At 40.2% G+C, this 27,117-nt stretch overlaps 2 protein-coding genes across 3 annotated transcripts; one reads left to right on the top strand and one right to left on the bottom strand.

Annotated features, from left to right (window-relative positions):
* Positions 1 to 88: 88 nt before the first annotated feature.
* rrp8 (ribosomal RNA processing 8) lies at positions 89 to 7,360 on the bottom strand. Its single transcript, XM_033631438.2, has 8 exons — positions 7,170 to 7,360; positions 6,947 to 7,064; positions 4,558 to 4,819; positions 3,589 to 4,429; positions 1,729 to 1,858; positions 1,544 to 1,650; positions 1,364 to 1,460; positions 89 to 653 (listed from the first exon to the last, which is right to left on the bottom strand). The coding sequence occupies exons 2-8, from the start codon at positions 7,049 to 7,051 to the stop codon at positions 540 to 542; spliced, it is 1,656 nt and encodes a 551-aa protein (XP_033487329.1). The 5' UTR covers positions 7,052 to 7,064; positions 7,170 to 7,360; the 3' UTR covers positions 89 to 539.
* A 1,260-nt stretch (positions 7,361 to 8,620) lies between these two features.
* LOC117259759 (scaffold protein ILK) lies at positions 8,621 to 26,339 on the top strand. 2 transcript variants are annotated; one of them, XM_033631439.2, is made up of 13 exons: positions 8,621 to 8,761; positions 10,006 to 10,270; positions 17,841 to 18,006; positions 19,209 to 19,304; positions 19,403 to 19,499; positions 19,588 to 19,671; positions 19,893 to 19,978; positions 20,090 to 20,199; positions 20,430 to 20,557; positions 20,762 to 20,883; positions 21,050 to 21,149; positions 24,503 to 24,633; positions 24,778 to 26,339. In XM_033631439.2, exons 2-13 carry the CDS (start codon positions 10,182 to 10,184, stop codon positions 24,925 to 24,927), a joined length of 1,359 nt encoding a protein of 452 aa, XP_033487330.1. In that variant the 5' UTR covers positions 8,621 to 8,761; positions 10,006 to 10,181; the 3' UTR covers positions 24,928 to 26,339. The 2 variants fall into 2 exon arrangements, with proteins under 2 accessions (XP_033487330.1, XP_078023120.1); XM_078166994.1 differs by having other exon boundaries at positions 8,660 to 8,761; positions 10,057 to 10,270.
* Positions 26,340 to 27,117: the final 778 nt, after the last annotated feature.

The following is a 27,117-nucleotide window of genomic DNA, read 5'->3' as shown; positions in this document are numbered from 1 at the left end:
GTGTGGTTTAGTGCCACACATCTGTTCTTTACTACAAAAAAATTCAATACAATCAGTGCTCCTGTGTGTCAAACAGTCATGAGGCAGATTTATTTAAAAAAGTTGTGTTTTATTTTTCACTTTTTCTGGAGTTTTAAGTGTTTTGCAAAACAATCTTAACATTTACACAACTCGTTTTCTCATGAAATTTACTGAACTGATGACCTGTGTATAACGAGTCATCCAAATATGGATGTAGGTTTTAATTCCAACAAAACACCACACAGGGTTATATTCCAGATCAGCAAATTGTAAGCCAGAGAAAGGAAACATGGAAGGAAGGAAGGAAGGAAGGAAGGAAGGAAGGATGGAAATCTGCACTTGGATATTGATGGCATGTGATCAGAGCCCTGTGTTACATTAAAAATCTGTGAATTACAGAGGCTTTAAAGTGTATCAATACACTTACACGATACAAATACAATACATTTAGATACAAATGTACAAATTCAGCTTCGATTAACAGTCATTGTCATTGTCTGAAATCACACCAATTCAATTCACCTTTTCTTATAGACACAGGGCTTCAACTGTAGTCCAAATTTCTTTATATTTTCTGGAGCGTCTCCCGTCTTCATTAATTCAAAGGAGTAGAAATGAGTATTTTCTGTGTCCTTAAAAAGAAAGAAAACACCCATCAGTCTTTGCATACACTCACTGGGTAGATGTATTATGCACAGGCTAACCTGAGTACCGGCCTTTATGTGGCAGATTTTGATGTTTAAATGATGTTCATCTACTTTTAAATACATTTAACCAAGTCTGTTTGTTGCCAACAATGAACCAGCATACTGACTGTTCTCCTCCACCTGAGGTTTCCTGCCCAAAGCACCACAGCCACCTGCTATAAATTATGAAAGGTGCAGCTGGCAGCTATGAACTCCTTCGCTGAGCAAACTGAATTCTTAAAAAGGGAAAAGAAATAATGACACCTGTACTGACAACAAATGTTGTTGTGTATTTTTGCATGTTTAATTGAGATTGTGCAGCTGGAAACAAAAGTGTAGGGGGTTCTCATAACTGGAGTGTGAACTTACCATTTCATAAAAAAGAAATGTAAAAGTAGACAAATACAAAATTTCTTTGTCCCTGATGGGGGTGTACGAAAATATCGATGCACTTGAATATCGTGATATGTTTTGTGATACTGTATCAATTTTTGGTTAATAGTTTAAATGCAAAGTTTTCATGGATTAAAAAAAAAAAATCGCAATATATCGCAATATAGTAAATTGTAACCCGTGTCATGATATGTACACCGTATCGTCAGATTCTTGCCAATACACAACCCTAGTCCCTGATGTCATCCTATTTGTAGCCTTACCTTGGCCGACATCTTGAATCCCAGACTTGCCAGTGCATTGATGAAGCTCCGCACGTTCTCAAACCTGCTCGCCACTTCTGCTATTTTAAGGACACCCCTACAATGATTGTGCAAAACAGTTATACAGACATAAAAGATATAACTGCCAAGCCTGTACTGAATTAATGTGACATATTTTACCCCATCTTTAAGACACGATTGGCCTCTGCCAGAAAATCTGCCAGGTTGGTCCCCATGAGTGAAAGGCAGAACACAGCGATGTCCACAGAGCTGTCACGAAGCGGGACCTGCATAGAGAGAATTTTATTTTCTAACAGTCACACAATCTGTATGTCAATTAACATGCAGAGAAACAATGCACTCACGTCGGCCATGTCACACACTGTGACAAGCTCACAGGTGGCTGCCAAGTCGAAGCTGTGCACTTTGTTCTTCACACTGCGCGCTATTTTACAGTCGCCACAACCAAAGTCTGCAACCACCAGAGAGGAAGGCCTGAAAGGGGTGACACAATTGATGTGTTTACAACCACGGGATATCAAACAAGGTAACATTTAAATTACATTTAAATTTGCAATCTACAGAGCGCAAAAGCAGATTTTAAGTTCACAGGACCACAAAATACCAAAACTGTTGATTTTCCCACAAATTGCTGACGGTGACGAGGCTGTCTTCTCACAGCAGCCACATGAAGCATTAATTAAACACCCACAGTGTAGCATTATTTCCTGCATTATTCCCCGCTGACACATAGTCTTCAGAAGAGTAATGGAAGGTATACACTGTATACAGCAGATAAATTATGTAGATAATGCGACTTTTGGAAGCCCAAGAAGAAATGTCAGGGATATTTTATTCTTATGGAAGTGCCCTGTCAATGCCTTGAGAAAAGATAGACACTAAAGAATAGGACTTTTTCATCACACCTCTGGGTGCACCAAGTCAAACAACGCTGTGCTAATTTGCATTTCCAGATTGACCATCTCAGGAGTCGGGCCAAAAGTGCACCCGACCGCCTCCAAGCGAGTGGCAGTGATGTCTTGCCAACCTCACCCATCCCCTGATGAGCAGAGAGATAACAGAGAATGTCTCATCTTTGCACTATTCCTGAGATACTGTAAGGAAGCAAGACAGCACTGAAATTCAGGTAATTAATGTAAAATTAATTCAAAGTCATTACTTATTTTTGCCGTGATGAAAATGTATTACATCATCATCACACACACACATTGAACTTAAATGTGAATTTTGCAACTTAATCCTTGTAATTTAGTGTGTGTTTGTCCAACAAACCTCAATGTAAGTGAGCAAACTAACATCCTTTTAACCCTTTTGAAACCTGAGCATATTGGCTTGATTTATTTTTTTCAAAACATGGAGGAAGGCAATGAGCAACAAAAGTAGAAATGACCCAAAAAATTAGCAAGAAATTAGTAAAAAAAAAAAAAAAAAGGAAAGAAAGAAAGTTAAAAACAAACAAATGACCTGGAAAGAGTGCTTAAAGATTATAATAATTCTGTAACATAATTTTAAAATGAAGTGATAATAATTATGAATATTATTTCCCCCTAGCATTTTTTCATTTTGTCCCTATTTTTTTTTAATTTTCTGAATTGGGTTTTTTTTTTTTTTTTGGTTGCAATTTTTAGGTTTTTTTTTTATTAGATACAAAGTTGCTCACTGCCTTTTTTCGCACGTTTTTGAAAGAAACCACACCAATTTGCTCAAGGCTCAAAGGTTTAAATACTTACGAAAGCTGTCTGAAAGCAGCACAAGAAAAGTGATGTCACTCCAGGTTTTAAAGGACTAAAAGAGGACTGAACTAAGCTCATAGGTCCACTTACGAACTTTCTGTGGCTTTAAACTGCATCCTATGGTCATCTTCAGCAAATGGAGCTGACGAAAGTGTCCTCATGTGTGAGACTTTGATTTAGAATTTGTTGTGTAGGGGTTGTTCCTGTTATCAAGTGACACAAGTTTTACTCTTCATGGTCATGTAAAGACACCTGAGCCTGTTCAGCTGCTGTAGACAACCTTGAGATACAGCTGAAAGCTCAAAAAGGACTTCTGGACTTAATTTGACGAACACACTGTTCTCAAAGGCCAAGATTGAACTTCCATGTCCAAACTACAAACCTTAGTTTCATGAACTGAAATGAAGAAACTCAGCTAAATCCTAAATGTTGAATTACATGTAAAAAATGACATTGACCCTAATATCTCACTTTTGTCGGATGTAAGCGATGATGTCGTCCACTGGATTGGTTGGCCATCTTTGCACCTGCGCCGTGTAACCTCTGTGGTAGATCCCAAAGGCCTCTGGGTCCTGTCTGAACATGCGCTTCGCCTCCCCGCTGGTCGTGCTGTACAGAACTTCATTAATGTAGCGGAAACGAGCCGACTCCAGCCGCTGCTCCATGCGGGACCTGAGGGAGGCCGAGCGATCCGGTTTCACCTCTTCTTCTTCTGGTACCGCTGGCTCCTCATTCGTCTCCGTAGGAACCTCCTGTTGGACTGTTTCCTGGCTGTGGAGCATTTTCCGTAGCTTCTCTCTTTTCAGAATCTGTTCTCTGCTCAGGTCTGGTTTCGGTGTTTTAGTGGGTGTGTGGTGCTGATCATCTGTGATCTTCACTTCATCAGCAGAAGATTTGGCTGCAACTTTTTCAGCTTTGCCTCCAATGTGCTGCTTTCCTTCTCTGAGCGCTGCACCAGTCATATCGGTGTCCTCTTCAGTCTTTTTTCTTTTCTGTGCTTTACGATCTTTTTCCTTTTTCTTGGCTGGTGTCTGACTGTTATTGTTGCTGTTGTTGCTACTTGAATCTATTTTGACTTCCTCCTTTGGCTTGTGTTGCTCTGCAGATTCTGCTTTACTGACTTCCTTCTCAGGGCCAGGATCATTCTGTTTGTATTTATTTTTACATTTCCTCTTGTTCTTCATTTTGTTTTTCCATTGTTGTCTGCTCAGTTTCTCTGTGTTCTGTGGTGTGTTTACATTGACTGTTGCAGATTTGGTCATTTCTTCATGCTTTGTCTCGACTACTGATGTGTTTTTTACCTTTGAGGCCCCTTTAGGAAGAAATACATTTTGATGTTATATTATAATCAAATTGTGTGAACATCAACACTGTTCTGTCATCAGCACTCTAAAATGTAAATGAAATGACATGTAAGCCTTTAACCAGGTCATTACTCACCAAATTTATTGTCTTTCTTCCTCTTCTTTGTCACAGGTTTCTCCTTGATATCAGTCTGACCTAAGTCGTCATTCTCCTGCTGCTCTCCTGTCGTTTCTGCTTGCTTTCGCCTTTTCCTTCTTTTCTTCTTTTTCTTACTGTGTGATGGAGCCGCTTCTGCCTCACTGTTACTGTCCTGCTGATGGTCGTCGTTCTTCCACTCTGGTACTGACCCCAGTGTCTGCAGGGTGCGCAGCAGGCTCTTCTTTCCAACAGCCTTGGCCTGAGCAGGGGATAAATTCAGATACAAGTCTTTCAACCAAAGTGTGCAGCCTAATGTTGGGCTGGTCAGTGGATACTGGATCACTGAAGATAGGCAGAGGATGTTATTAAGACAGTGTGTAACAGTGGAAAATCACATTTTTAATAGCTTCCTGTGCTACAAACTGCATTTCTGAATTTTTAGTATTTTTAGATTCTGTCTTTTTTTATAAGGGAAGTAGAAAGTTTGATTTTTTTGTTGTTATGTTGCAGAATTTGTTCAGAAAACGAGCTGTAGCTTCCTATGTGTTATCTTTCATGCATGTGTACATATACAGTACAGGCCAAAAGTTTGGACACACCTTCTCATTCAATGCGTTTTCTTTATTTTCATGACTATTTACATTGTAGATTCTTACTGAAGGCATCAAAACTATGAATGAACACATGTGGAGTTATGTACTTAACAAAAAAAGGTGAAATAACTGAAAACATGTTTTATATTCTAGTTTCTTCAAAATAGCCACCCTTTGCTCTGATTACTGCTTTGCACACTCTTGGCATTCTCTCCATGAGCTTCAAGAGGTAGTCACCTGAAATGGTTTTCCAACAGTCTTGAAGGAGTTCCCAGAGGTGTTTAGCACTTGTTGGCCCCTTTGCCTTCACTCTGCGGTCCAGCTCACCCCAAACCATCTCGATTGGGTTCAGGTCCGGTGACTGTGGAGGCCAGGTCATCTGCCGCAGCACTCCATCACTCTCCTTCTTGGTCAAATAGCGCTTACACAGCCTGGAGGTGTGTTTGGGGTCATTGTCCTGTTGAAAAATAAATGATGGTCCAACTAAACGCAAACCGGATGGGATGGCATGTCGCTGCAGGATGCTGTGGTAGCCATGCTGGTTCAGTGTGCCTTCAATTTTGAATAAATCCCCAACAGTGTCACCAGCAAAACACCCCCACACCATCACACCTCCTCCTCCATGCTTCACAGTGGGAACCAGGCATGTGGAATCCATCCGTTCACCTTTTCTGCGTCTCACAAAGACACGGTGGTTGGAACCAAAGATCTCAAATTTGGACTCATCAGACCAAAGCGCAGATTTCCACTGGTCTAATGTCCATTCCTTGTGTTTCTTGGCCCAAACAAATCTCTTCTGCTTGTTGCCTCTCCTTAGCAGTGGTTTCCTAGCAGCTATTTGACCATGAAGGCCTGATTCGCGCAGTCTCCTCTTAACAGTTGTTCTAGAGATGGGTCTGCTGCTAGAACTCTGTGTGGCATTCATCTGGTCTCTGATCTGAGCTGCTGTTAACTTGCGATTTCTGAGGCTGGTGACTCAGATGAACTTATTCTCAGAAGCAGAGGTGACTCTTGGTCTTCCTTTCCTGGGTCGGTCCTCATGTGTGTCAGTTTCGTTGTAGCGCTTGATGGTTTTTGCGACTCCACTTGGGGACACATTTAAAGTTTTTGCAATTTTCTGGACTGACTGACCTTCATTTCTTAAAGTAATGACGGCCACTCGTTTTTCTTTAGTTAGCTGATTGGTTCTTGCCATAATATGAATTTTAACAGTTGTCCAATAGGGCTGTCGGCTGTGTATTAACCTGACTTCTGCACAACACAACTGATGGTCCCAACCCCATTGATAAAGCAAGAAATTCCACTAATTAACCCTGATAAGGCACACCTGTGAAGTGGAAACCATTTCAGGTGACTACCTCTTGAAGCTCATGGAGAGAATGCCAAGAGTGTGCAAAGCAGTAATCAGAGCAAAGGGTGGCTATTTTGAAGAAACTAGAATATAAAACATGTTTTCAGTTATTTCACCTTTTTTTGTTAAGTACATAACTCCACATGTGTTCATTCATAGTTTTGATGCCTTCAGTGAGAATCTACAATGTAAATAGTCATGAAAATAAAGAAAACGCATTGAATGAGAAGGTGTGTCCAAACTTTTGGCCTGTACTGTATGTGCATGTACACTACATGTTTGGGTTTTTTGGTCACCCAGAACAAGGATCATTAAGAGAACACAACAAGCTCAGGACACTAAATAAATCCATATAACATTGCACATTATATGGAAATACTGGTAAGCCTTGATATCAATACAACTTGCTAGCAGCAGGTAACTAAACTGACTCTTCATGTACCTTGACATTAGTGCTGCTGTTCGCCTTCTGGGTGTTTCTAAGGACAGTCTTGCTCAGGACCTGAGCGTCTGGTTCGTCACTCCAATCTTCATCTTCATTAAACATGTTTCCCGGAGGTCTGGAAGAAACACACAAACAACTGTAAACCTGCTGGAGATGAGAAAACCTCTGCCAGTGTCACTTCTTCTCTATCAGCGCGCTAACTGCTAACTCGGTTACTCACCAGTTTGTCTCTGCAGCGGAATAACAAGTTGGTTTACTTGTCAAACGGTTTGTTCCGTTAATGAAGGTGTTTTTATAAAATGTTTCCTGTAACAAACATGTAACTACATTTAATAGCTGCTGAAATTTCTTGTCAAATGCAAAAGCCACGTTGGTTTGTCTCATGTGCTTCAGGGAAGCAAAACAGAACTACAGGCGCATATGGATGACGTAAGCAACGCAAAGGTTTATGGGACCTGATGTTTTTGTGATAATGTTGTTATACACCACAAATATAGATTGATTTAAATTTTCTGTTGTTTTTCAGACTTTGTAGAGTATAAAATTTAACTATTTGAATATAATAATTATAATATATAATAAATTATAAAATAATTGTATATTCTCAAGAACTGAAGAATAACAAACAATAATAAATAGTAAATAAATCTACCAACAAAACCACATATTGTCATTATTCCAATAACAGTATTATAAATAACTTAGTAAGTAATAAGTAATTTTAAAATACATAATTTTTCCAACAATCCTCCAGAATGCGATCAAAACAAACATACTGTATGTATGTACAGTATGTGTTATATACCTTGTTTTATATAAACATACTTAGATCTTTTACTGCACAAGCGGTTTGATAAACTCACACATATTCAGTGTTTTCTGATTTTTTTTTCTGTTTTATGTAAGGTCAACTTTTTAACCTTGGCTACAACTAAAGCTAGATTTAAAACTAGAGATTTGGAGGGGAAAAAACATTTCCAGCCTATAGGGAGACAATTTTTTTTTATGTTTGTACATATTCACTTCACACTTCACAGGGCTAATCATATGACTACCATGATACAATATAAAATGTGTTGTGTTTTAGGGTGGATTTTCCCTTTAGGACATGCACATGACCAGTGGTGGAAAGTAACTAAGCACATTTACTCAAATACTTTACTTAAGTACAATACTGAGGTACTTTCCATTTTATGCCAGATACCTTTTAATTCTACCCCACGATATTGTACTTTTTACTCCACTACAGCTATTTGATACCTATGAATACTTGGATGCATTAAAATGAATGAAGACAAGACTTTATTGATCACCCATGAGAAATTCAGCAGATATTAAGCCACACCTTTACCAGCTACAACAGTCAAATTATTAATATAATGCATCATCATAATAACAAAAATATATGTTAAGCCCTACACATTATTAAATGGGCCACTCTGCATAAAGAGTACTTAAACAATTGTAGTTTAAATGCAAGACTTTTACTGAGTCACAGAGTATTTCTAAACTGTAGTATTGCTACGTTTACATAAACAAAATATGTTCCTCCGTCACTGCACACACTGTAACTTTGTTGATGCCTCTTATAAAGTACAATAAAAATCTGTGACCTGAGGCTGTGAATATTTTGCCCTCCTGCAGTTCCCTGTGCAGCCTGTAGGGGGTGGGGCGTTCTCTTCCTTTCGTCGAACGTTACCACGTACGTACGGCGGCAGTGAGGGTGTGGATGTCCCACAGCATTCAATCTACTGGACACAACACACAACGCTGCTAATAACTTCTATTCACCGCAACAGGCGACTGTACCCGGTAAGTTTATCATATTGGAGACATATTTAACATCGATTTGGATTGTTCAAACCACCAACTTATATTGTTTCATGTTCACTTCAGTCAAGTCAGCGTCAAATGAGAGAGACGGAGACAGTCCGCGGCGTCAGGGCAGTTGGTTAGCTTGTTAGCCTGTGTCTCATTTTGTCAGCCAGAGGATGCTAGCTAACGTTGGAGCTAACCCAGTCACTTTCAGTTTAATGGAGTGTAATAAACGTATACGGTGGTGGCGACAGGAGCTGAAGGGATAACCAGCTAACTTTAATGAGCTCTTCCTGTGTGTTAGCGAGATAGCAGTGTAGCTAGTCACAGTGCTGTACAGACAGTGGGTTGCTAACGGTGAACTCATTACTGTGGCATCAGGTTGATGCAGTGTTTATGTTATATACATGAACAAAGCCAACCTGCGCAGTGACAGCACATTAAGATGAGCTGCAGCTATAGTTATACTATCATCTACCAACCTATTTTTAATATGAGTGCTTGGCTTATTCAAACATGAATGAAGTGTGTCTTTTCATTTGTGTTGATTATAATTAGAGGTCAAAAACTGTGATCCCAGTCCTTTGCCAGTGTCATGCCACATTTGTTATCCCTGCCACAATCTGTTGTCTTCGGTAATGACCTGCAATTATGTTATTTATTCAGCCTACACATACTTTCATCATAGTTTAGGCTGTACGAAATATGAGGAAGCATGTTATTTACACTTAAGTCTCTCTCTCTGTATCTATTGTGTTTATTAAAATCAGACTTTACTAAAGCTGAAACTCAAATATCCTCAGTTTAGTATCACATAAGACAGAGAATCCACAGATGTAGGAAGCTGGCATCAAGTAGTGTTGGACTTTTTTGCTTGATAAATGACTAAACACTTGATTGATTAGCAAAAGAATACCAGATTAATTTCCAGTCAGTCATCTAATTGATTAAATGAATAGTAATAAAAGTGCTAATTCAAGTATTAAGGAAGTACAAGATTTAGCACCGCACTGGATAAAGATATTTATCTACCCTGGTGTACAGGGTGCTAGTCACAACCAAGTGTTGTGAGTCACAGTTGGGAACAGCCACCCACTCTTATGGGTGGATAAGATTACTCAACACTAGCTTGGTTGTTGAGCTTTGTTCGTTTTAGGTTTGTACAGTTGTCTGGAATAGAGATTAAACTGATTAAAAGATGTGTTAACAGAGCAAATTCCCTCATTGTGTCCTTTTTTCAGGGTTGCCAGAGTGCTGTTTAGTATCTCTGACTGTGTCGCTCATTATCCCAGATGAGGGACTGATGCTGGCCAGGAACCTGTTGAACCCCTCGGGTTGCCTCCCTCATCTGTCCCACTTCAGTTCTGTATCTACGATCACGGGTGCACCTTAAGAGAAGGAGAATACACCAGTCAAAATGGATGATATCTTCACGCAGTGCCGGGAAGGCAATGCAGTGGCAGTTCGCTTATGGTTGGACAATACGGAGAATGACCTCAATCAAGGGTGAGCCAGAGTTTATTTATGAGTGTGTTTCTTTGTCAGTAGGATGTTAATGGTATCCAGAGATCACAAATCACTTCTGTTGATGGCTCGATGCTGATTAAAAATTAACAGGCTCTTGTTGTCGTTAAAGATTTGATTTAGCTTGTCCGGGAAAAATATAAAAATAATCATTTGTTTATCTATACAGGCTCAAGAATCATCATAAAGTTAATTCACAGTTAAACAGACACTGATAGATTTTGTATCTTCACTTTTCAGCCAATGATCATTTTGACATTTATACTTTATCTGCATGAGACCTGCCACAACATGAGCCTGTGATGCTAGATAACGTAACCCAGAATCCCAGTTACATATCAGGTACACTGTCTGTCTTTTGTCTACTTTAAATGTTGCATTCTCAAACCAAATTTCTGATGCAGACTGAAAGCCCGCCTTTTCAGTCCCTAGCGAGAGCCTGACCTGCGATTGAACTCATTTCCTTGTGGGCACATGTTTATGTCCAGAATGCCAGCGGAGTAATTCAAAAGCATGATGTCGGACAGGAAACCCACTGTGATGGTCGAGTTAGTCACGCTTGCAGTTTTTGCTGTAATTGACTTTGGGCTTGATGGCAATTTAAAAAAAAAGACTGGACATGAATGCACAGAATGCTGCAGGCCTCTATAAGATTTGACATGTTTATTATACAAATATCAGTCTGATAGTTACAGATCATTAGTCCATCCTCAGCAGCTTCTGTATCCTCAGCTGACACTGTAAAGAGAAACTTGGCCGAGCTTGCTGTCAAGTAGTGATGACCACCCGTGAAGCTTCCCTTCTGGACTCCCAGATTTAGACTACCGGTATTTGTTTTCAGAGTAAACACAAAGAGACTGAATAGATCTATTTAATTATAATGACTGTTTGTGTTGGAGCTGCTCTCCTCTTTGTCTTTTTAACTGTTTTAGTACATTTATGATAAGAAGGTCAAACGCATTGACATCTGCTTGGATTGTTTATAACACTGACGAAGATTTGTCTGCAGTGGACACGTTTCAGAAGTGTCAGAGAAACTAGTGGCTGCTTTTTTCATTTTCTTTGAATGCTGTTGCAAAGTTGAACGTAAAAATGTTCAACTAGTAGTGTGACCGTCTAATGTCTCATGTAAGAATGGTAACAAAATGAAACATGGTTCTGTTTAAGAGGTGTGACTCTGATAACATCCGGAAGTAAACTAGTTAGTCTGATCTATTAATAATGTGATAAGACAAGCTAAGAAAACATAGGATTGTTCTGTTGCCATCTGAGACAATCAGACGTCTCCAGTTGCATTTTATAGGTTGGCTAATAAGAGTTGTTCACAGCTTTTGATATAATTTAAAAAAAAAAAAACAACAACGTTTTTTAATTATAATAATATGCAAGACGTCTTCTTGAAGCACTTTTGCTTTTTTCCTCCTTTTTAATTCAGCCATTTGTGCAGGAATGAAAAGAGATTTGTTCTCCCTTTTAATGTCAGTGCTGATTGTGTTTGCTCCGCTTTTCTGTTACTCTTATTCAATTCTCCCACTTTTGTAAAACAGTATGGTTACATCAAGCCAGTGTGGATCCATGCACTCCCTACATGTGACTCGTCCATTAGCTGATTACATGTCAAGTCCCCTTTTCCGGTTGATATATCTCCCCCAGTGGGTGAAACCCATTTATTCTTGTCTTTTCATTTCCCTACAGAACTTATTCCTCCCCTCTTATATTTAAGTAAACCCACTATATCTCAGCCTATCAGATCCTTACTATAATATTTTCTGTGCTCCTCGATGGTAGTGTGTTTACACTGATGTAACCCCCATACAGAGAGTAGTAGTGGAATGCTGAATCTCCTTACAAGGAGGCCCGAGGGAAACATCTACCACCTACCAAAACTGAGAGAGAGGGGGAGGAGATTAATGTAATGGGGCAGGACTGGAAGAGTTATGTGTGACGAGACAGAGGATCTTTGTGTGTTTGTGTGCGTGTGTGTGTGTGTGTGTGTGTGTGTGTGTGTGTGTGTGTGTGTGTGTTGAGGGGGGGGCAAATAATGAATTTTTCAGAAGAGACATTCACAGTAAGCTATAGCAGGTCACGTCTCCTTCCCCTCCTCCAGTTATGTGTTTCCGGTATTCGTCTCCCAGTGGTATTAGATAGCTGCTATCATTTCCCCTCAACATTCCCTCCAAGTTTACAAGAGTTAATTGCAAAGTTTAAAACAAATTCTCCTAACTGTTTACAATACAGTCATCCTCTATGGTCTTCTCTGAATATGTTTTACACCACCTCTTTGCTAGTTGGTGCATAATGTTGGTACGAGTTATAGTTTTATGTTGAAAATTAGCATGAAGGGTAATTTGTGGTTTTTAATTTCAAGTTATATGTAGAGCTGAAACAATAGGTCAGTCAATGGATTAGTCTAGGCTGGACAAGCTAGTCATTTTCTCACAAAGTCAATAATTTTGACTATAAAATGTCAAATAATAGATTATGAAAATAGTTGCTGGGGACTTTTCTAACAATCAGCTTAACAACTAATAATTTCAGCTGTCTACATTTGTTGAAAATTAATCATTAACTCTATTTTAACAATTGATTAATCACTGAAGTCTTGTGTCCCGGCCTCTCAAATGTGCGCACCTGCTGCTTTTCTTTGTCTTACATTAGAATAAATTGAATACAGTATCTCTGGATTTATATTGTTGGTCAGACGACACCCGAAGCAAACATCATCTCTGGCTCTAAGAAATTGTGATGTTGTTCTCAACTTTTGTGGAACAAAACAAGATGGCATGTTAATCAATATTGAAAATGATTGTTACAGCCCTAGTGGTATGAAAACAGTGTTTATTACAGGTTTAAGGGTTATGAGGTCCTGTGCCCAACCCATTCCTCAGTGCCACATTTGTGTTGTTTTTAGTCTCAGAGGACTGACTTAAGTGCTCGTGTGATTTCTTTGGCCTACGAGTGTGTAATCGTGGCTTTAATGGTGATCTGTATTTAGCCTCCTCATATGTACGTCCAGAAGAGGCCCTGTACGTGTGTGAATAGCGGTTTGAGGATAACACTTTCCTGATAGTTGGACAGCACTTATTTTTATGGAGTTTACCTTGTTGTTAATGTTGAGGCTTCTTTTTTGGGAAGGTGGTGGATATCATTGTGAATACTGATTGTAACCTCTTTAGCAGTGTGAGCCTGTTGCTCTGCAGTGGGTACTGTTGCATGCAGACTGTAGACTAGAGGCTTGTTCGTGCAGGTTGTAATGGTGTCAGTGATAGCAGTTTTGTGAGTGAGCCAGCACTAGGGTTGCTTGATTACAGCTAAAATCATCATCACGTTTATTTTGGTCAGTATTGAGCTGACTATTATTTTACACGATTACTCACAGACTTCAGAAACATCATGCTTTTATTAAGCTTGCTGTATTTAAAAGACTTGTCTTTTCAACAGTGGATTTCCTTGAACTTTAAATGGAATCGTTGGTAGCCAAAATCATAATGGAAAAAATAATTTGATTCATCGCCAAGCCCTAGCTAACACAGATTAGTGGGTATGTTTTTCACCACATTAGCTCTGCTTCTTGAACTTGTTCCATTCAGGATTCTTTAACCTTGGCGCTATTGAGCAAACCAGCCCACTTCATCAGTTTTGAATATAACCATTGTTATCAATGATACATAATCAACAAAGGATGTTGCACAATGCGAAACGGAAGTAAACAGTAGCAGCAAGATGGCGGGTCACATTGATTACCTTTTAGCTTTTGTTCTGTTATTGTAACAGATATTTCTTGTTATCAAAACACAAGCATGGACTAACTGTCAATGAGACCACTGCACGCTCTTTTTTCTGATGGTTTCTCACCACATGCCTCCACTTGTGTCTCTTTCTTATCTGTAGAAAATGTCATGCCCACTGATGTCGTCACAGTATGCACTTCAGGTCAAATAAAACCTGCTATGTTTAGTTCCAGCTGGCAATAAACATCTGACAGATGTAGTCTATATCTGTGTGCAGAGCATAAAGTAATTTGTTGACTTGTGATGAGATAACTGAGTAAAGACTATAAATTTCTCCAGTGTCACAGTCTAAGTATTGTTAGTCATTCATTTGTTAGATGTTTTCGTGGATGCTCTTTTCCCTGGTCTGAGTCCTGTTACATGACCTGGCAGGGATGTCCAGGCACAGACATACAGGGTGCAGACAGGGGCTCTTCCTCGGTCTTTTCCGTCTGCCAAACTGAGCACTGTTGGCAGGTGGAAGTGCCTGAAATAAATTACCGCAGCCAGTGTGGAGGGGGTGAGCAGCAGAAAACCCTGGCACTCAAGTGCCTTTGGGTTGTGGGGATGAAGCGAGCTTAAAGGGAAAATCTATCCTATAAAAAGGTCCCCCGAATAGAAATCCACACACAGAGAGGAGGCATGAGCCTCACTTGATGTGTCAGTAGTACATTTTTAGCAGCTGTATGTGGATTGGGGCCCTTTTTTTGTTTATAATAAATGATTATGGGTGAATAAAATCAACTTTAACTGTCTTGTTTTGTCCAACACCATAACTAGTTAGATTTAAAAGATGAAAGAAAGAGGCATCGAATTCTCACATTGGAGGAGCTGGAACCAGAAAGATGACAAAGAAAGACATGAACAATATTAATAAACTGTCAAAGTAGTTGCAGAGTAATTTTATGCATGTTTTTTAATTCAAGGATTCCCATTAGAACCACATGAAAGTATTTCTAGCCGTCCTGAGGTCCTGCACAAATTGACTGACTAAAATGTCTGTGAAAAATCCCCGCGATGTGAAAAATACATGCCGAGCAGTCACTGGTGCGCAGAGCGGAGTCCGCGCGATCGTAAAATCTGAGCTTTGCGCGCACAGGGCTTGCGGACGTCCGCTTTGAGTCCACGCGGACCTCCACGGAGTCCGTTCTGCGTACGCTCCGCCCGAGTATGTTCAGGCCTTAATCCATGAATCAGCTTCTCCTTTCACCTTTAGTTATTTGCAAATACTGAATATAAGATCATACAGATAAGCAAACCGATAATTTTGTGAATGTGTGCTTCAGAAGAACACAGCCATTAACTTAAAAAACTCTACAACCTAAACAGACTTAGCACAGAAAACTAATAAAATCACAGAAGTGAGACTGTGGGGAGTTTCTATCTCATAAACTTAGGCTAATTAGTTTTTAGGATTTGCCCTTTTGGTCTGAGAGGAAATTGCACATAGAGCAGATCTGGTGTGACTGCAGCAGGTCACCCAGATGCACCTATAGATGTGTGTTGTGGGACTGAGGGTCTCTGTGGGGCTCTTGATGCTGTTTTGAGCAGAGCTTTGCAGGATGTGCGAATACAAACCAGCGAATTCATGGCAGGAAGGGGGGGGCAGAGGGTTCAGATTCCTCCAGATTTATAATACTCCCTTAGTTCTCTGATCACATTATTATGCTGTCTGCCTACTCATAACTTCATGCTGGCCTTCAGCAAGTGCATAACTTTATTATCTGGGGGACTGTGCTGTGTTTTGGCACAAATAGTAAAGCCCACATGAAAAAAGTAAAGTGTATGGAAAGTTGAATACATCATCAGTATTGTCCAGCTGTTTAAGTGAAACTGAGAGGGAGAGTATGGATTTTACCAAAAGGGCGAGGGGGTTGTAAGACTCACATGAGGGAGGACACTCTTTAATAGAGGAGGAGGTGACCACAGCCAGGCGGAGAGAGCAGAAAAATGAAGAATGACACAATTACACACAGCAGCTGGAGTGTATGCGTGTGCAGCACTGCTGAGGAAGTCTCACTGGGCCTTATAAGGACTGCAGCAAATGCTCGGCCTACTGTTCTGTTTTGTTTTTTTCTAGTCTTTTCCTGATTGACTCTCTGTCACTCAGCTCTTACTGCGCCTTAATCTCTCAATCTTTATCTCTTTTTCTCTGAGGAAGTATGCCATCAGTCACTCTGCCATGTAATCGAGGCCACTGTCCTACATGTGTTGCTGCCAGTGTCATGGAGACAAAGAGAAATGATGAGCAGCAGAGGCCTGTTACGTGTTGTCTCAGCCTGAGTTGTGTTAACTTCCCTTTTCTGAGGAAGATGACAGAAGTACAAATGAACAAACTCTTCATTAGGCGTTCTGAAAATTCATAGTTTCAGATAAATACACACATTTGCCAGTTTATTAGTAGCTTAAAAAATACAGTCTAATATAGCAATCCTGCAGTAAATTATAGCTTTATGAAAATTATAACATTCAGTTTGTGTTGAAACTGTTATAGAGAGGTGCTAATTCAACTTAATGATGGTGGCTGTATTTTGCACTGCTGGTAAACTGTGTTATTTTTAGAGGTGTTTCTAATATTTAGTCTACCCCTTTAGATATAATTTGGATGGGGACCTAATGAAAGTAGGATTTATTGCAGGACTCTTATATTTGTTGGCAGTTCAGTGGGTACACCTAATGCAGGGTGAGTGTTTGACCCAGGAACATGCATTTATCAGTGACAGCTGAAAGTTTCTGATAATATTGCCAATAACAACTTACTTTCTGTTAACTATTTTCATCATTTCATTTTGTCACGATATAAAACATGTTTTTTCTGTTTAAAAAGTGTGAACGTTGGAAGATGGCAAGTACTTCTACATCTACATTTTTTAAGTGGTTACGTCTCCCTCAAATGCACAGCTGATATCCTACATGACTTGTTATGTGTTTACATGAATGAACAGCTAATTGATAGTGTTTTGTTTACGTGACATAACTGAAGTGCATATTTGGTGGATTCAGTGTGGACAGAGACGCTTGCTTGCTGTTAGGACATGGTATGAGGCCTATGTATTCTCAGAGTGAAATCTTTTTACATAACATTATTGATGGAGAGATTTAGATATATCAGACTTCCAACAAGTGTTCTTGGTCAAAAATCAGGTAATGGAAACCCTGAGGGCAGCAGTGTGGATGATAAAGCTGCTTGCTGTGTGTGTTTATGAGAGACAGACCGAGACAGAGAAGGAGAGAGGTACAGGGAAAGGGTAAGGAAAGGTGGAAGATGGACTATTGTACAATGTTTCTTTAAGTTATTAAAAACTTACTCAGGATGCTGCTTTATCACCTGAAACCCAAAATATTTTCTAACAAGCTTACCCAAACTGCCCCAACAGCGGGTCAACCTGTGGGACCTGCAGGTTGTGGGTGGACCCGTGCATCAATGCTATAAGCAGTAGGCTGTAGCAAAGCAGCTAATGGAACTTGTACATATTTGTAATTTTGACCACCCAGTTTGGAGTGCACACTTGTCCTTTTTTGAAATGTGTTATTTTCATTGTCATAGCAAAACGCACATGCTAAAACACAGTCCCAGTCTGTTAAGGTTGGCCTTGTGCCAGATGTGCCACAGAGTCGTTTGCGCGGGGGGGGGGGGGGTAACTTTTTTTGGATACTTTTTTCTCCCTAAAGTCATATTTAGAGTAACTGCAGGACAGGCTGGAAAAGTTGCTAAGTCCTTTGCTGTGCTAAAGGCTTTTGTGAAACATTAAGTCAACATGAATTTTCCTCTCTCGCTGTAGAGACGACCATGGCTTCAGCCCTCTCCACTGGGCATGCAGGGAGGGCCGCTCCAGCGTGGTGGACATGCTCATCATGAGAGGGGCTCGCATCAACGTCATGAATCGCGGGGACGACACGCCTCTGCACCTGGCTTCCAGCCATGGACATCGCGAAATCGTGGGAAAGGTAGGTTGCATGTAAACACTGGGGCGAGCACACAGTGATGCTTGAAAAGGTTCCTTCCTGGTTTCTTAGTCATCCTGTAACCCCACTGTAATATTGTTTCTGATGATTGTCAGAATATGAATTACCTCCATAACATTATAACACAACCTAGTCTCTCTCTTTGGTCTATTTGTCAGAGTAAAGCCCAAGCTGTGAAACGGACACTAATCTCTTCTAAGCACACAGGTGTTAAAATCTATTGCTTCATGAACACAGGATATTATGAAACCTAAAATGATGACATATGAATAGCAATTATAGACAGAAGGTCTTGTCTGTTCTTGCAACTGAAGGTAGTCAGTGTTGAGGGAAAACTTAATGTTTCAGTGGCTGCAAGTATGATTATTAAACCTGCTTATAACACGTGTGAAGGATAGAACAAGAAATTTGTGGTGTGAAAGTAGTTATTTACCTCTAAACTGATTAATTAATCTTTCAGTTATTCAATGCTTGCACATTTTAAATATTTCTTAAAAGGGATGGACAAGAGGATTAATACATCAGCTGCAGGCTGACTTAATGACAAATGGACTTTTTTTAATTTGCAGTTAATTGACCATTTAAAAGCACAATTTGTGCACAATCAGTAGCTATAATTCAACCAGCAATACAGGGATCCACTGGCTTGTAGTGTGTGCATGCACAAGCTCCTACGCAGCATAAAAACTCTGCTGCAGGAGTCCTTTTAAGGCACATCACATGGGTACAATCTATGTCCTGTTTTAAGGCTTTGTAACCCACTGGTTTGCTCTTGGGATGCAACTTGCAGTCCGGTATGTGGAGCTCACATATTATACATGTTTTTAAAACAGCAGCACCTGGTGGGTAAAATAGAGGAACACAAAGTGACCTGTTAGACTATTGTGTTTGCTTAAAGACATTACATTTTAGTTTCTGAAAGAATGCAAGGATGTCTTGTATCTTAGTGTACCATATGCCATAATGTGAGGCCTCTGCTCCAGGGTGTCTGATTTAGAATTGCTGCCAGGCAGCTATTGAGTTTAATGTTAGGCATGTCTCAATACCTCTGGTATGTGTCCACAGGCAAGACGAACTTCCATGATTTTTGTTGGCAGCATGAACACTAAGCCCTGTATACAGCCCAAACAAGATCTGACCAGCCTTGTTTTGCATATAACCCTTTGTTTCTGCTCCTCTTTCAGCTGATCCAGTGCAAGGCAGACACAAATGCAGCCAATGAACATGGAAACACACCACTGCATTATGCCTGCTTCTGGGGCCAAGATCAAGTGGCTGAGGTTAGTGCGCCCCCTGGTGGTAGTAAAGCTGAGACTTATCTGTATTCATGTGTAATTCTATTAAAATGTGGCTGACACCAATCTGTCCTTTAACTCAGGACCTCGTGACTAATGGGGCTCAGGTGAGCATCTGTAACAAATATGGGGAAACCCCTCTGGACAAAGCCAAACCTCACTTGCGGGAACTCCTCAAAGGTATCCTGACTCCTCATTACCACTTACCTCATACTTAATTGCCTTTGTGTTCAGTTTTCTCATCTTAAACTATACCTTTGACACACAGAAAAGGCTGAGAAAATGGGACAGAGCTTGACTAAAATTCCCTTCAAGGACACGTTCTGGAAAGGCACTACCAGAACTCGACCCCGTGAGTCCCACACACACATGAAACAGTTTATTTGCTGACCAGTTTCCATCAGTCGGTTTGGTCAGAGTGCTGCATGAAAGAGAAAAAATGTTCCTAGCTGGCGTCCCAACCAGTCCTGATGTGGTGTTTGAAATTTCCACTGCCTTTTCGTCTGTATGGTGTTGTGCTAAATTTGACATGAATAGTGGGGCTTTTGTCTGAACTCCATCTTGTGTTTTTAGGCAATGGCACTTTGAACAAACATGCAGGCATTGACTACAAACAGCTCGCTCTCCTGGCTAAAATAAATGAGAACCAGTCTGGAGAGGTACCTCTGATCTTATTTTTATCACACTGAATGGTCATGCAGAATTGCTGATTATCGTTTACACAAAACATGCCATTCGTGTCTGTTTTTCTGTCTAATTCTTGTTTTTAGCTGTGGCAAGGTCGCTGGCAGGGGAATGAGATTGTTGTTAAGGTGCTAAAAGTTCGTGACTGGACCACAAGGAAAAGCCGAGACTTCAATGAGGAATATCCCAAACTCAGGTTATTATTTAATCCTGACTTTTCTACTGCCTCTGTGTTCTGTGCAGTTGTCGTCACTCATTTGTCTGTTTGCACTGAACCAGATTATTTGTATTATTTCTTTTTGGAAGTGTTGCGTCTCACACAAGGCATCTGTTAATGACAAATCCTCTGTGGGTTTGCCTATTTCTGTCTGTCTGTCTGTCTGTCTGTCTGTCTCCCCTGTCCCTCCCTCTTGGGCTCCATCCCAGGATATTTTCCCATCCGAATGTCCTACCCATGTTGGGAGCATGTCAGTCTCCTCCCGCCCCTCACCCCATCATCATCACACACTGGATGCCTTATGGCTCTCTCTACAATGTGCTGCATGAAGGCACCAGTGAGTACTTCTACTCTGGTTACACAGTCTGTTCTTGTCACCATTTTTAGTGGTTTGCAACGATTTGTGATTTATGACACTTTCACATTTCTCATTATGTTGCCATCGTTCTTTGTACAGTAGCCATTGTACCACCATCCTCATATGTGGTGAAAGTAAGAGGGGCTGAAACCTGTTGTGATTTGTCACTCATTCTGCTGTCAGACTTTGTGGTGGACCAGACGCAGGCGGTGAAGTTTGCGCTGGACATTGCTTGTGGAATGGCTTTCTTGCACACACTTGAACCCATGATCCCTCGCCACTATCTCAACAGCAAGAGCGTTATGGTGAGAGGACTCTGTGGTTTCAGCATAACTTTCAGGATAATGAACTGACTTGTCACAGGAAACTGTGTTGCCTGAAAAAAAAAAAAAAACAGAAAACAGCAGAGAAGTAAGTGTCATCTGTTCAACTTTAAAGTGACATCTCAGTCGGCGCTTCTTGTTTCCACAGATAGATGAAGACATGACAGCCAGGATCAGCATGGCAGATGTCAAGTTCTCCTTCCAGTGTCCTGGCAGGATGTACTCACCGGCATGGGTAGCCCCTGAGGGTAGGCATCACTCATAAAGCACGGATCCAAAGTGACAGCTGAAACCACAGCAGCTCGAGCGTGAATGATGGATGCAGGGAACTCTAGACTGTCTCAGAACTAAATGTAATCCACAGCTGATGTCCCTTTGAGATGCAGTGAAATCAAAACATAAACTGATCACACTGTGTGAAAATAACCAGGGAACATCTGCAGCAGTGACAGACAGTAGCAGCAGTTCACAGAAAAGCGTTACATTGACAGAACAGTGTATGGAGCATGATGGTGGTGTTTGTATGGGGTACAGGAGACCGGTTACTATAGAAACAACCTCCATACAGTCTACATGTAATGGGCAGTGAGACATTAAATTGAGAGCACAGAGAGAATCGCTATTAAGGTGGCAAAAATGTAAATATTTAGCTAAGATGAAGAATTTTAATAGGTCTTATCTTCAGAAAGAACTTAAAATTAATTAATTGATAAAGTAAAATTTGAATATTTGAATAAAAAGAAAAGATGTATATGACCAGTTGGGGTGTAAATCACTAGTTTTATCATGATGCAATATTATAACATATTATAACTATAACATTATAACTTAACAAATTACACGTATTATTCATACTTTTTCTTACTCACCGTTGGGCTGTCACTCTGTTTCCCAACACAACAGCTCAGATGAATTTCAGCCTGCGTGCACATTTTTTTTCAGCTGAACATTGTTGAAACAGAGCAGCTAAGGCAGATACATCATGTTTCATGAGTATCTTATCTCATATCGGTATTGTTAACATGGCATGTGCTTTGTCTTTTAACCTGTATTTACTCTGAAATCCAAAATATTTCCACACCGCTGATTTGCTCCTGAGTAAATAACGTTATCTTGTCTGTCTTTTTCTTGGCTGCTTGCCGTTATCTGCCTGGTTTTGTTATGCGGTGTACCCTAAAAATGATGATATGAATCAATGCTTTAACTTTTCATCAATTATATTGGGTCGTTGATCATCAAATAGATACATCAATCAAAACTGATGGATTGTTACACCTTTATTGACCAGGCTATTACCATTTATCCTCTTTCACTGTGATTTCTCACTTTTGACATTTTTTTATTTCTTTCGTCCATATTTTTCTGTTGCCTGCATATCAAAGTTAAGTCCTTCACTTTATCCCACTCTGTTACATTCTGTTTCCATAACTTTATCCTACTACTGTGGGCAGTGTGGTTATCAAGCACTTCTTAGATTAGTTTACCACAGTGAATGTAAAGGCATTTTCTTTAACACTTTATGATGACCACTCACAGAGAATGGATGATTACTGAAGTCAGTGTTGTGAATTGTAAAGACACAGCACAAATGTGTGTACAGTACAGGCCAAAAGTTTGGACACACCTTCTCATTCAATGCGTTTTCTTTATTTTCATGACTATTTACATTGTAGATTCTCACTGAAGGCATCAAAACTATGAATGAACACATGTGGAGTTATGTACTTAACAAAAAAAGGTGAAATAACTGAAAACATGTTTTATATTCTAGTTTCTTCAAAATAGCCACCCTTTGCTCTGATTACTGCTTTGCACACTCTTGGCATTCTCTCCATGAGCTTCAAGAGGTAGTCACCTGAAATGGTTTTCCAACAGTCTTGAAGGAGTTCCCAGAGGTGTTTAGCACTTGTTGGCCCCTTTGCCTTCACTCTGCGGTCCAGCTCACCCCAAACCATCTCGATTGGGTTCAGGTCCGGTGACTGTGGAGGCCAGGTCATCTGCCGCAGCTCTCCATCACTCTCCGTCTTGGTCAAATAGCCCTTACACAGCCTGGAGGTGTGTTTGGGGTCATTGTCCTGTTGAAAAATAAATGATGGTCCAACTAAACGCAAACCGGATGGGATGGCATGTCGCTGCAGGATGCTGTGGTAGCCATGCTGGTTCAGTGTGCCTTCAATTTTGAATAAATCCCCAACAGTGTCACCAGCAAAACACCCCCACACCATCACACCTCCTCCTCCATGCTTCACAGTGGGAACCAGGCATGTGGAATCCATCCGTTCACCTTTTCTGCGTCTCACAAAGACACGGCGGTTGGAACCAAAGATCTCAAATTTGGACTCATCTGACCAAAGCACAGATTTCCATTGGTCTAATGTCCATTCCTTGTGTTTCTTGGCCCAAACAGATCTCTTCTGCTTGTTGCCTCTCCTTAGCAGTGGTTTCCTAGCAGCTATTTGACCATGAAGGCCTGATTCGCAGTCTCCTCTTAACAGTTGTTCTAGAGATGGGTCTGCTGCTAGAACTCTGTGTGGCATTCATCTGGTCTCTGATCTGAGCTGCTGTTAACTTGCGATTTCTGAGGCTGGTGACTCGGATGAACTTATCCTCAGAAGCAGAGGTGACTCTTGGTCTTACTTTCCTGGGTTGGTCCTCATGTGTGCCAGTTTCGTTGTAGCGCTTGATGGTTTTTGCGACTCCACTTGGGGACACATTTAAAGTTTTTGCAGTTTTCCGGACTGACTGACCTTCATTTCTTAAAGTAATGATGGCCACTCGTTTTTCTTTAGTTAGCTGATTGGTTCTTGCCATAATATGAATTTTAACAGTTGTCCAATAGGGCTGTCGGCTGTGTATTAACCTGACTTCTGCACAACACAACTGATGGTCCCAACCCCATTGATAAAGCAAGAAATTCCACTAATTAACCCTGATAAGGCACACCTGTGAAGTGGAAACCATTTCAGGTGACTACCTCTTGAAGCTCATGGAGAGAATGCCAAGAGTGTGCAAAGCAGTAATCAGAGCAAAGGGTGGCTATTTTGAAGAAACTAGAATATAAAACATGTTTTCAGTTATTTCACCTTTTTTTGTTAAGTACATAACTCCACATGTGTTCATTCATAGTTTTGATGCCTTCAGTGAGAATCTACAATGTAAATAGTCATGAAAATAAAGAAAACGCATTGAATGAGAAGGTGTGTCCAAACTTTTGGCCTGTACTGTATGTGGCTTATGGTTATGGTCCCACAGTTTCCTGGTCATCAGTTAATGGATGGATATTTGACCTCACACATAGCCTAACTGCGTAAGTGAATGCAATTTCATTTCAGATAATGTTTGCACTGCAGCCTATCTACAAAAAACTACTTCCAGCTTTTCATTCAGTAGTGTTAAATACATTTAGGTAATAAATCACATTCATATAGAAATTCTCCATTTTAACCTAGTAGTCACAAATGTGTGCTCGGCTGTACTTGAATAGAAGTGCTTTTTGCAGAAGGCAGAGGGAGGCAGTGTCTGTTGTGTGGGTTCACACACCACAACGCTTCAGTGTATTTGCTCTGCATAACCTTCACTTGTCGCCCTCTGTGATCTCCAGCCCTGCAGAAGAAGCCAGAGGAGATCAACCGTCGGTCAGCAGACATGTGGAGCTTTGCTATTCTGCTGTGGGAGTTAGTGACCAGAGAAGTGCCGTATGCCGACCTCTCCAACATGGAAATTGGCATGAAGGTCAGCAGAGCTATCTTTCGCTCATTCCATTAGCGGCTGGGTAGCAACTGCTTGCAGGCAAAATAAATTATTACTCTGGCTTTTAATGCACTCAAGAATATCTTCTCTACTGTAACAAACGTATATGTCTGTTTTGGCTCTCAGGTTGCCTTGGAGGGTTTGAGGCCCACCATCCCCCCTGGAATCTCACCCCACATTTGCAAGCTCATGAAGATATGCATGAACGAAGACCCGGCAAAGAGGCCTAAATTTGACATGATTGTGCCAATTCTGGAAAAAATGCAGGACAAGTGATAAACCCCCTCTGCCCTTCTGTGCTGGACTGTTGAATTGGGGGACATCTTACCCCAAATATCACTCTGATATGGTGGTGTGGTGCTTACCAGTATTGCCTTAAACTCTCACTCTACCGCTGCATTCAACGCCACTGTAGCTTCTGCTTCTGAGATGATTCAGCAGCAGTCACTTCTATTATGTTGTTGTTTTTTTTGCAAAGTGCTATTAAGTTTTTATTAGTGTCTCCATCTTTGTCCGCCGTTGCTGTCTTTGCAGGAGCTTAATATTGACTGTTCATTTTCTAAACTGTAATCATGTGGACTGAGTACAATCTTCTTCAATCCTGTAGACTGAATAACCTGTGGAGGTCAGCATGACAGTCTGCCACATTGCTTCAGTGGATTTAAGGCCTTATTTTTCTTATCTGGAGTGGGCTCACTATTAAAAAGTCACCCTGTAAGGAAACTGTTCCTCTGTAAATGGTGGCTCGTAATAAAACAAACGACATATTAACTCGAGCTTGTCTTGTGGGGAAAAGCTAATGTTAGCAGCAAACTGTATGCAACTGGGCAAGCATGACATGTCTGAAACCAAGCATTTAAACAACATGTAAGAAAATGTATATGAATGAGTGGCGGCCATGAGAGTACTTAGCAGTGTTGTACCATTCAGCTTGGCTGTGTAGTGATGTGTAGAGCTTGACCTGCCTTGAGCATTGATTTGTATCCTGTACAACCTACTGAGAGTGATGTAAAACCGGTCATACAAACTTTATTTTTCAGTGCAGCAAAAATGGCATTTGATCATTGAGATTTTGGGAAGATTACTTTCAAAATGCATTGCGAGATTGCTTATTTTCTCATCTGTATTACAATAATGTAATGTATTACTGTAATCTAGTTTATTTTCATTAATTTCCTTTCCCATTTATTAGCTGTACTATTCAACAAAAGTCGGTCTCTTTTTCAAGATGTCTAAAAGCGTTTCACGCTCATGTTGAATACTGGCAATCTATGTAATCCAACACATAATACCTTCTTTTCGATGTAGTGTCAGGAATGAATGCGTCAGCCGAGCCTGTAATTTATTCATGGGAATCACAGGTACAGTTATAGTTTGTTTTGTCAAGCATGGGGCCTGCCTTTTCTCCCAATTTCATGGCTACATCAGAAGCAGCCGCCAACAGAAGGTGACTGAGACATTAAGGGTTGGTGTTAACATCCTGCAAACTGTCATATTGTTTTTTCACTTGAGATTACTAGATTACTTCTGACTTTGAATCAGTCTCATGGGTTGTTTCTTCTACCTGCATCGTCTCTGTGCCTCCACCAGCTTGCTCGAATCACAGGTTGAAGCCAAAATTAAGAATGACTTATACAAATGTATGTATTTATATATAAGTATATTAAAAAGGAAAAATATGGGCAACATGAATGTGTAATGTGTAAAGTAATTTGCATCGGCATTAAAAAGCAACATCAATATCAGACCGATGATATTTACCAACTGATATGTAACTTAAGGTGGGATAGTGCTTTTGTGATCATTTTTTAGGGTTGAGTCTTATAACTGTCAAATGGACATCAGAAAAGGCATAAATAACATGAATTTACGATGATAATATTACTTAAGGAGCTCATTGTGGCCTTATGTCCTAATGATGATCAAGTATGTAAGTAATCTGATGAATAAATACTAAGATTTGAATATTTAATATATCATTTAATAATGTTTTATGGATCTGTTGTAAGCCATTGTTAAGAACAACTTGTAGGCTGCCAGGTAGTAAAAAACCTCCACAGCTAGTGAGTCACTAACAATTTATTACTTTCAAATAAGCCATTAATTCTTATACATTTCAATAGAGTTGTTAAATAAGCCAAAGTCTGTGAGTCATTGTGCGTTGTAATTTGTCATTTAAGGGTAATAAACCTCAAGTTAGTCAGTGTAGTAAAAGCTTTTCCAGAATGCACCAAATATTTCATTTTGAATGTGAATGAATAGTTGAAGGGATTCTGGTTCAGATGTCCTGCAGCTGTTCTCCAGAAGGTCAGAGGTCAAATGGTTCAGTGGAGTTGTCTAATGATTTCATAAAGCTGACACCACCATGGCTTAAACAAAATAAGTGTACCACCAGAAAAGCATGAACACGAATGATGCGTCAACCTAAATGTATTAAAGTATTGATCTATTCCTGATCCATAAACC

This window comes from Epinephelus lanceolatus, chromosome 4, assembly GCF_041903045.1.
Source record: "Epinephelus lanceolatus isolate andai-2023 chromosome 4, ASM4190304v1, whole genome shotgun sequence".
Taxonomy (NCBI): Eukaryota; Metazoa; Chordata; class Actinopteri; order Perciformes; family Serranidae; genus Epinephelus; species Epinephelus lanceolatus.
The sequence above is the reverse complement of the archived record's forward strand: the minus strand, read 5'-3'. Positions and strand labels throughout refer to the sequence as shown.

Coding starts and splice junctions, on each gene's coding strand:
- rrp8 (XM_033631438.2), bottom strand. CDS start 7,051: ATGTTTAATGAAGATGAAGATTGGAGTGACGAACCAGACGCTCAGGTC. Junction 1,859..3,588: donor ATCGCTTACATCCGACAAAA/GTGAGATATTAG, acceptor CACCCCTTTCAG/GCCTTCCTCTCTGGTGGTTG. Junction 1,651..1,728: donor CAGTGTGTGACATGGCCGAC/GTGAGTGCATTG, acceptor CTCTCTATGCAG/GTCCCGCTTCGTGACAGCTC.
- LOC117259759 (XM_033631439.2), top strand. CDS start 10,182: ATGGATGATATCTTCACGCAGTGCCGGGAAGGCAATGCAGTGGCAGTT. Junction 19,979..20,089: donor ATGAGAACCAGTCTGGAGAG/GTACCTCTGATC, acceptor TCTTGTTTTTAG/CTGTGGCAAGGTCGCTGGCA. Junction 24,634..24,777: donor ACATGGAAATTGGCATGAAG/GTCAGCAGAGCT, acceptor TTTGGCTCTCAG/GTTGCCTTGGAGGGTTTGAG.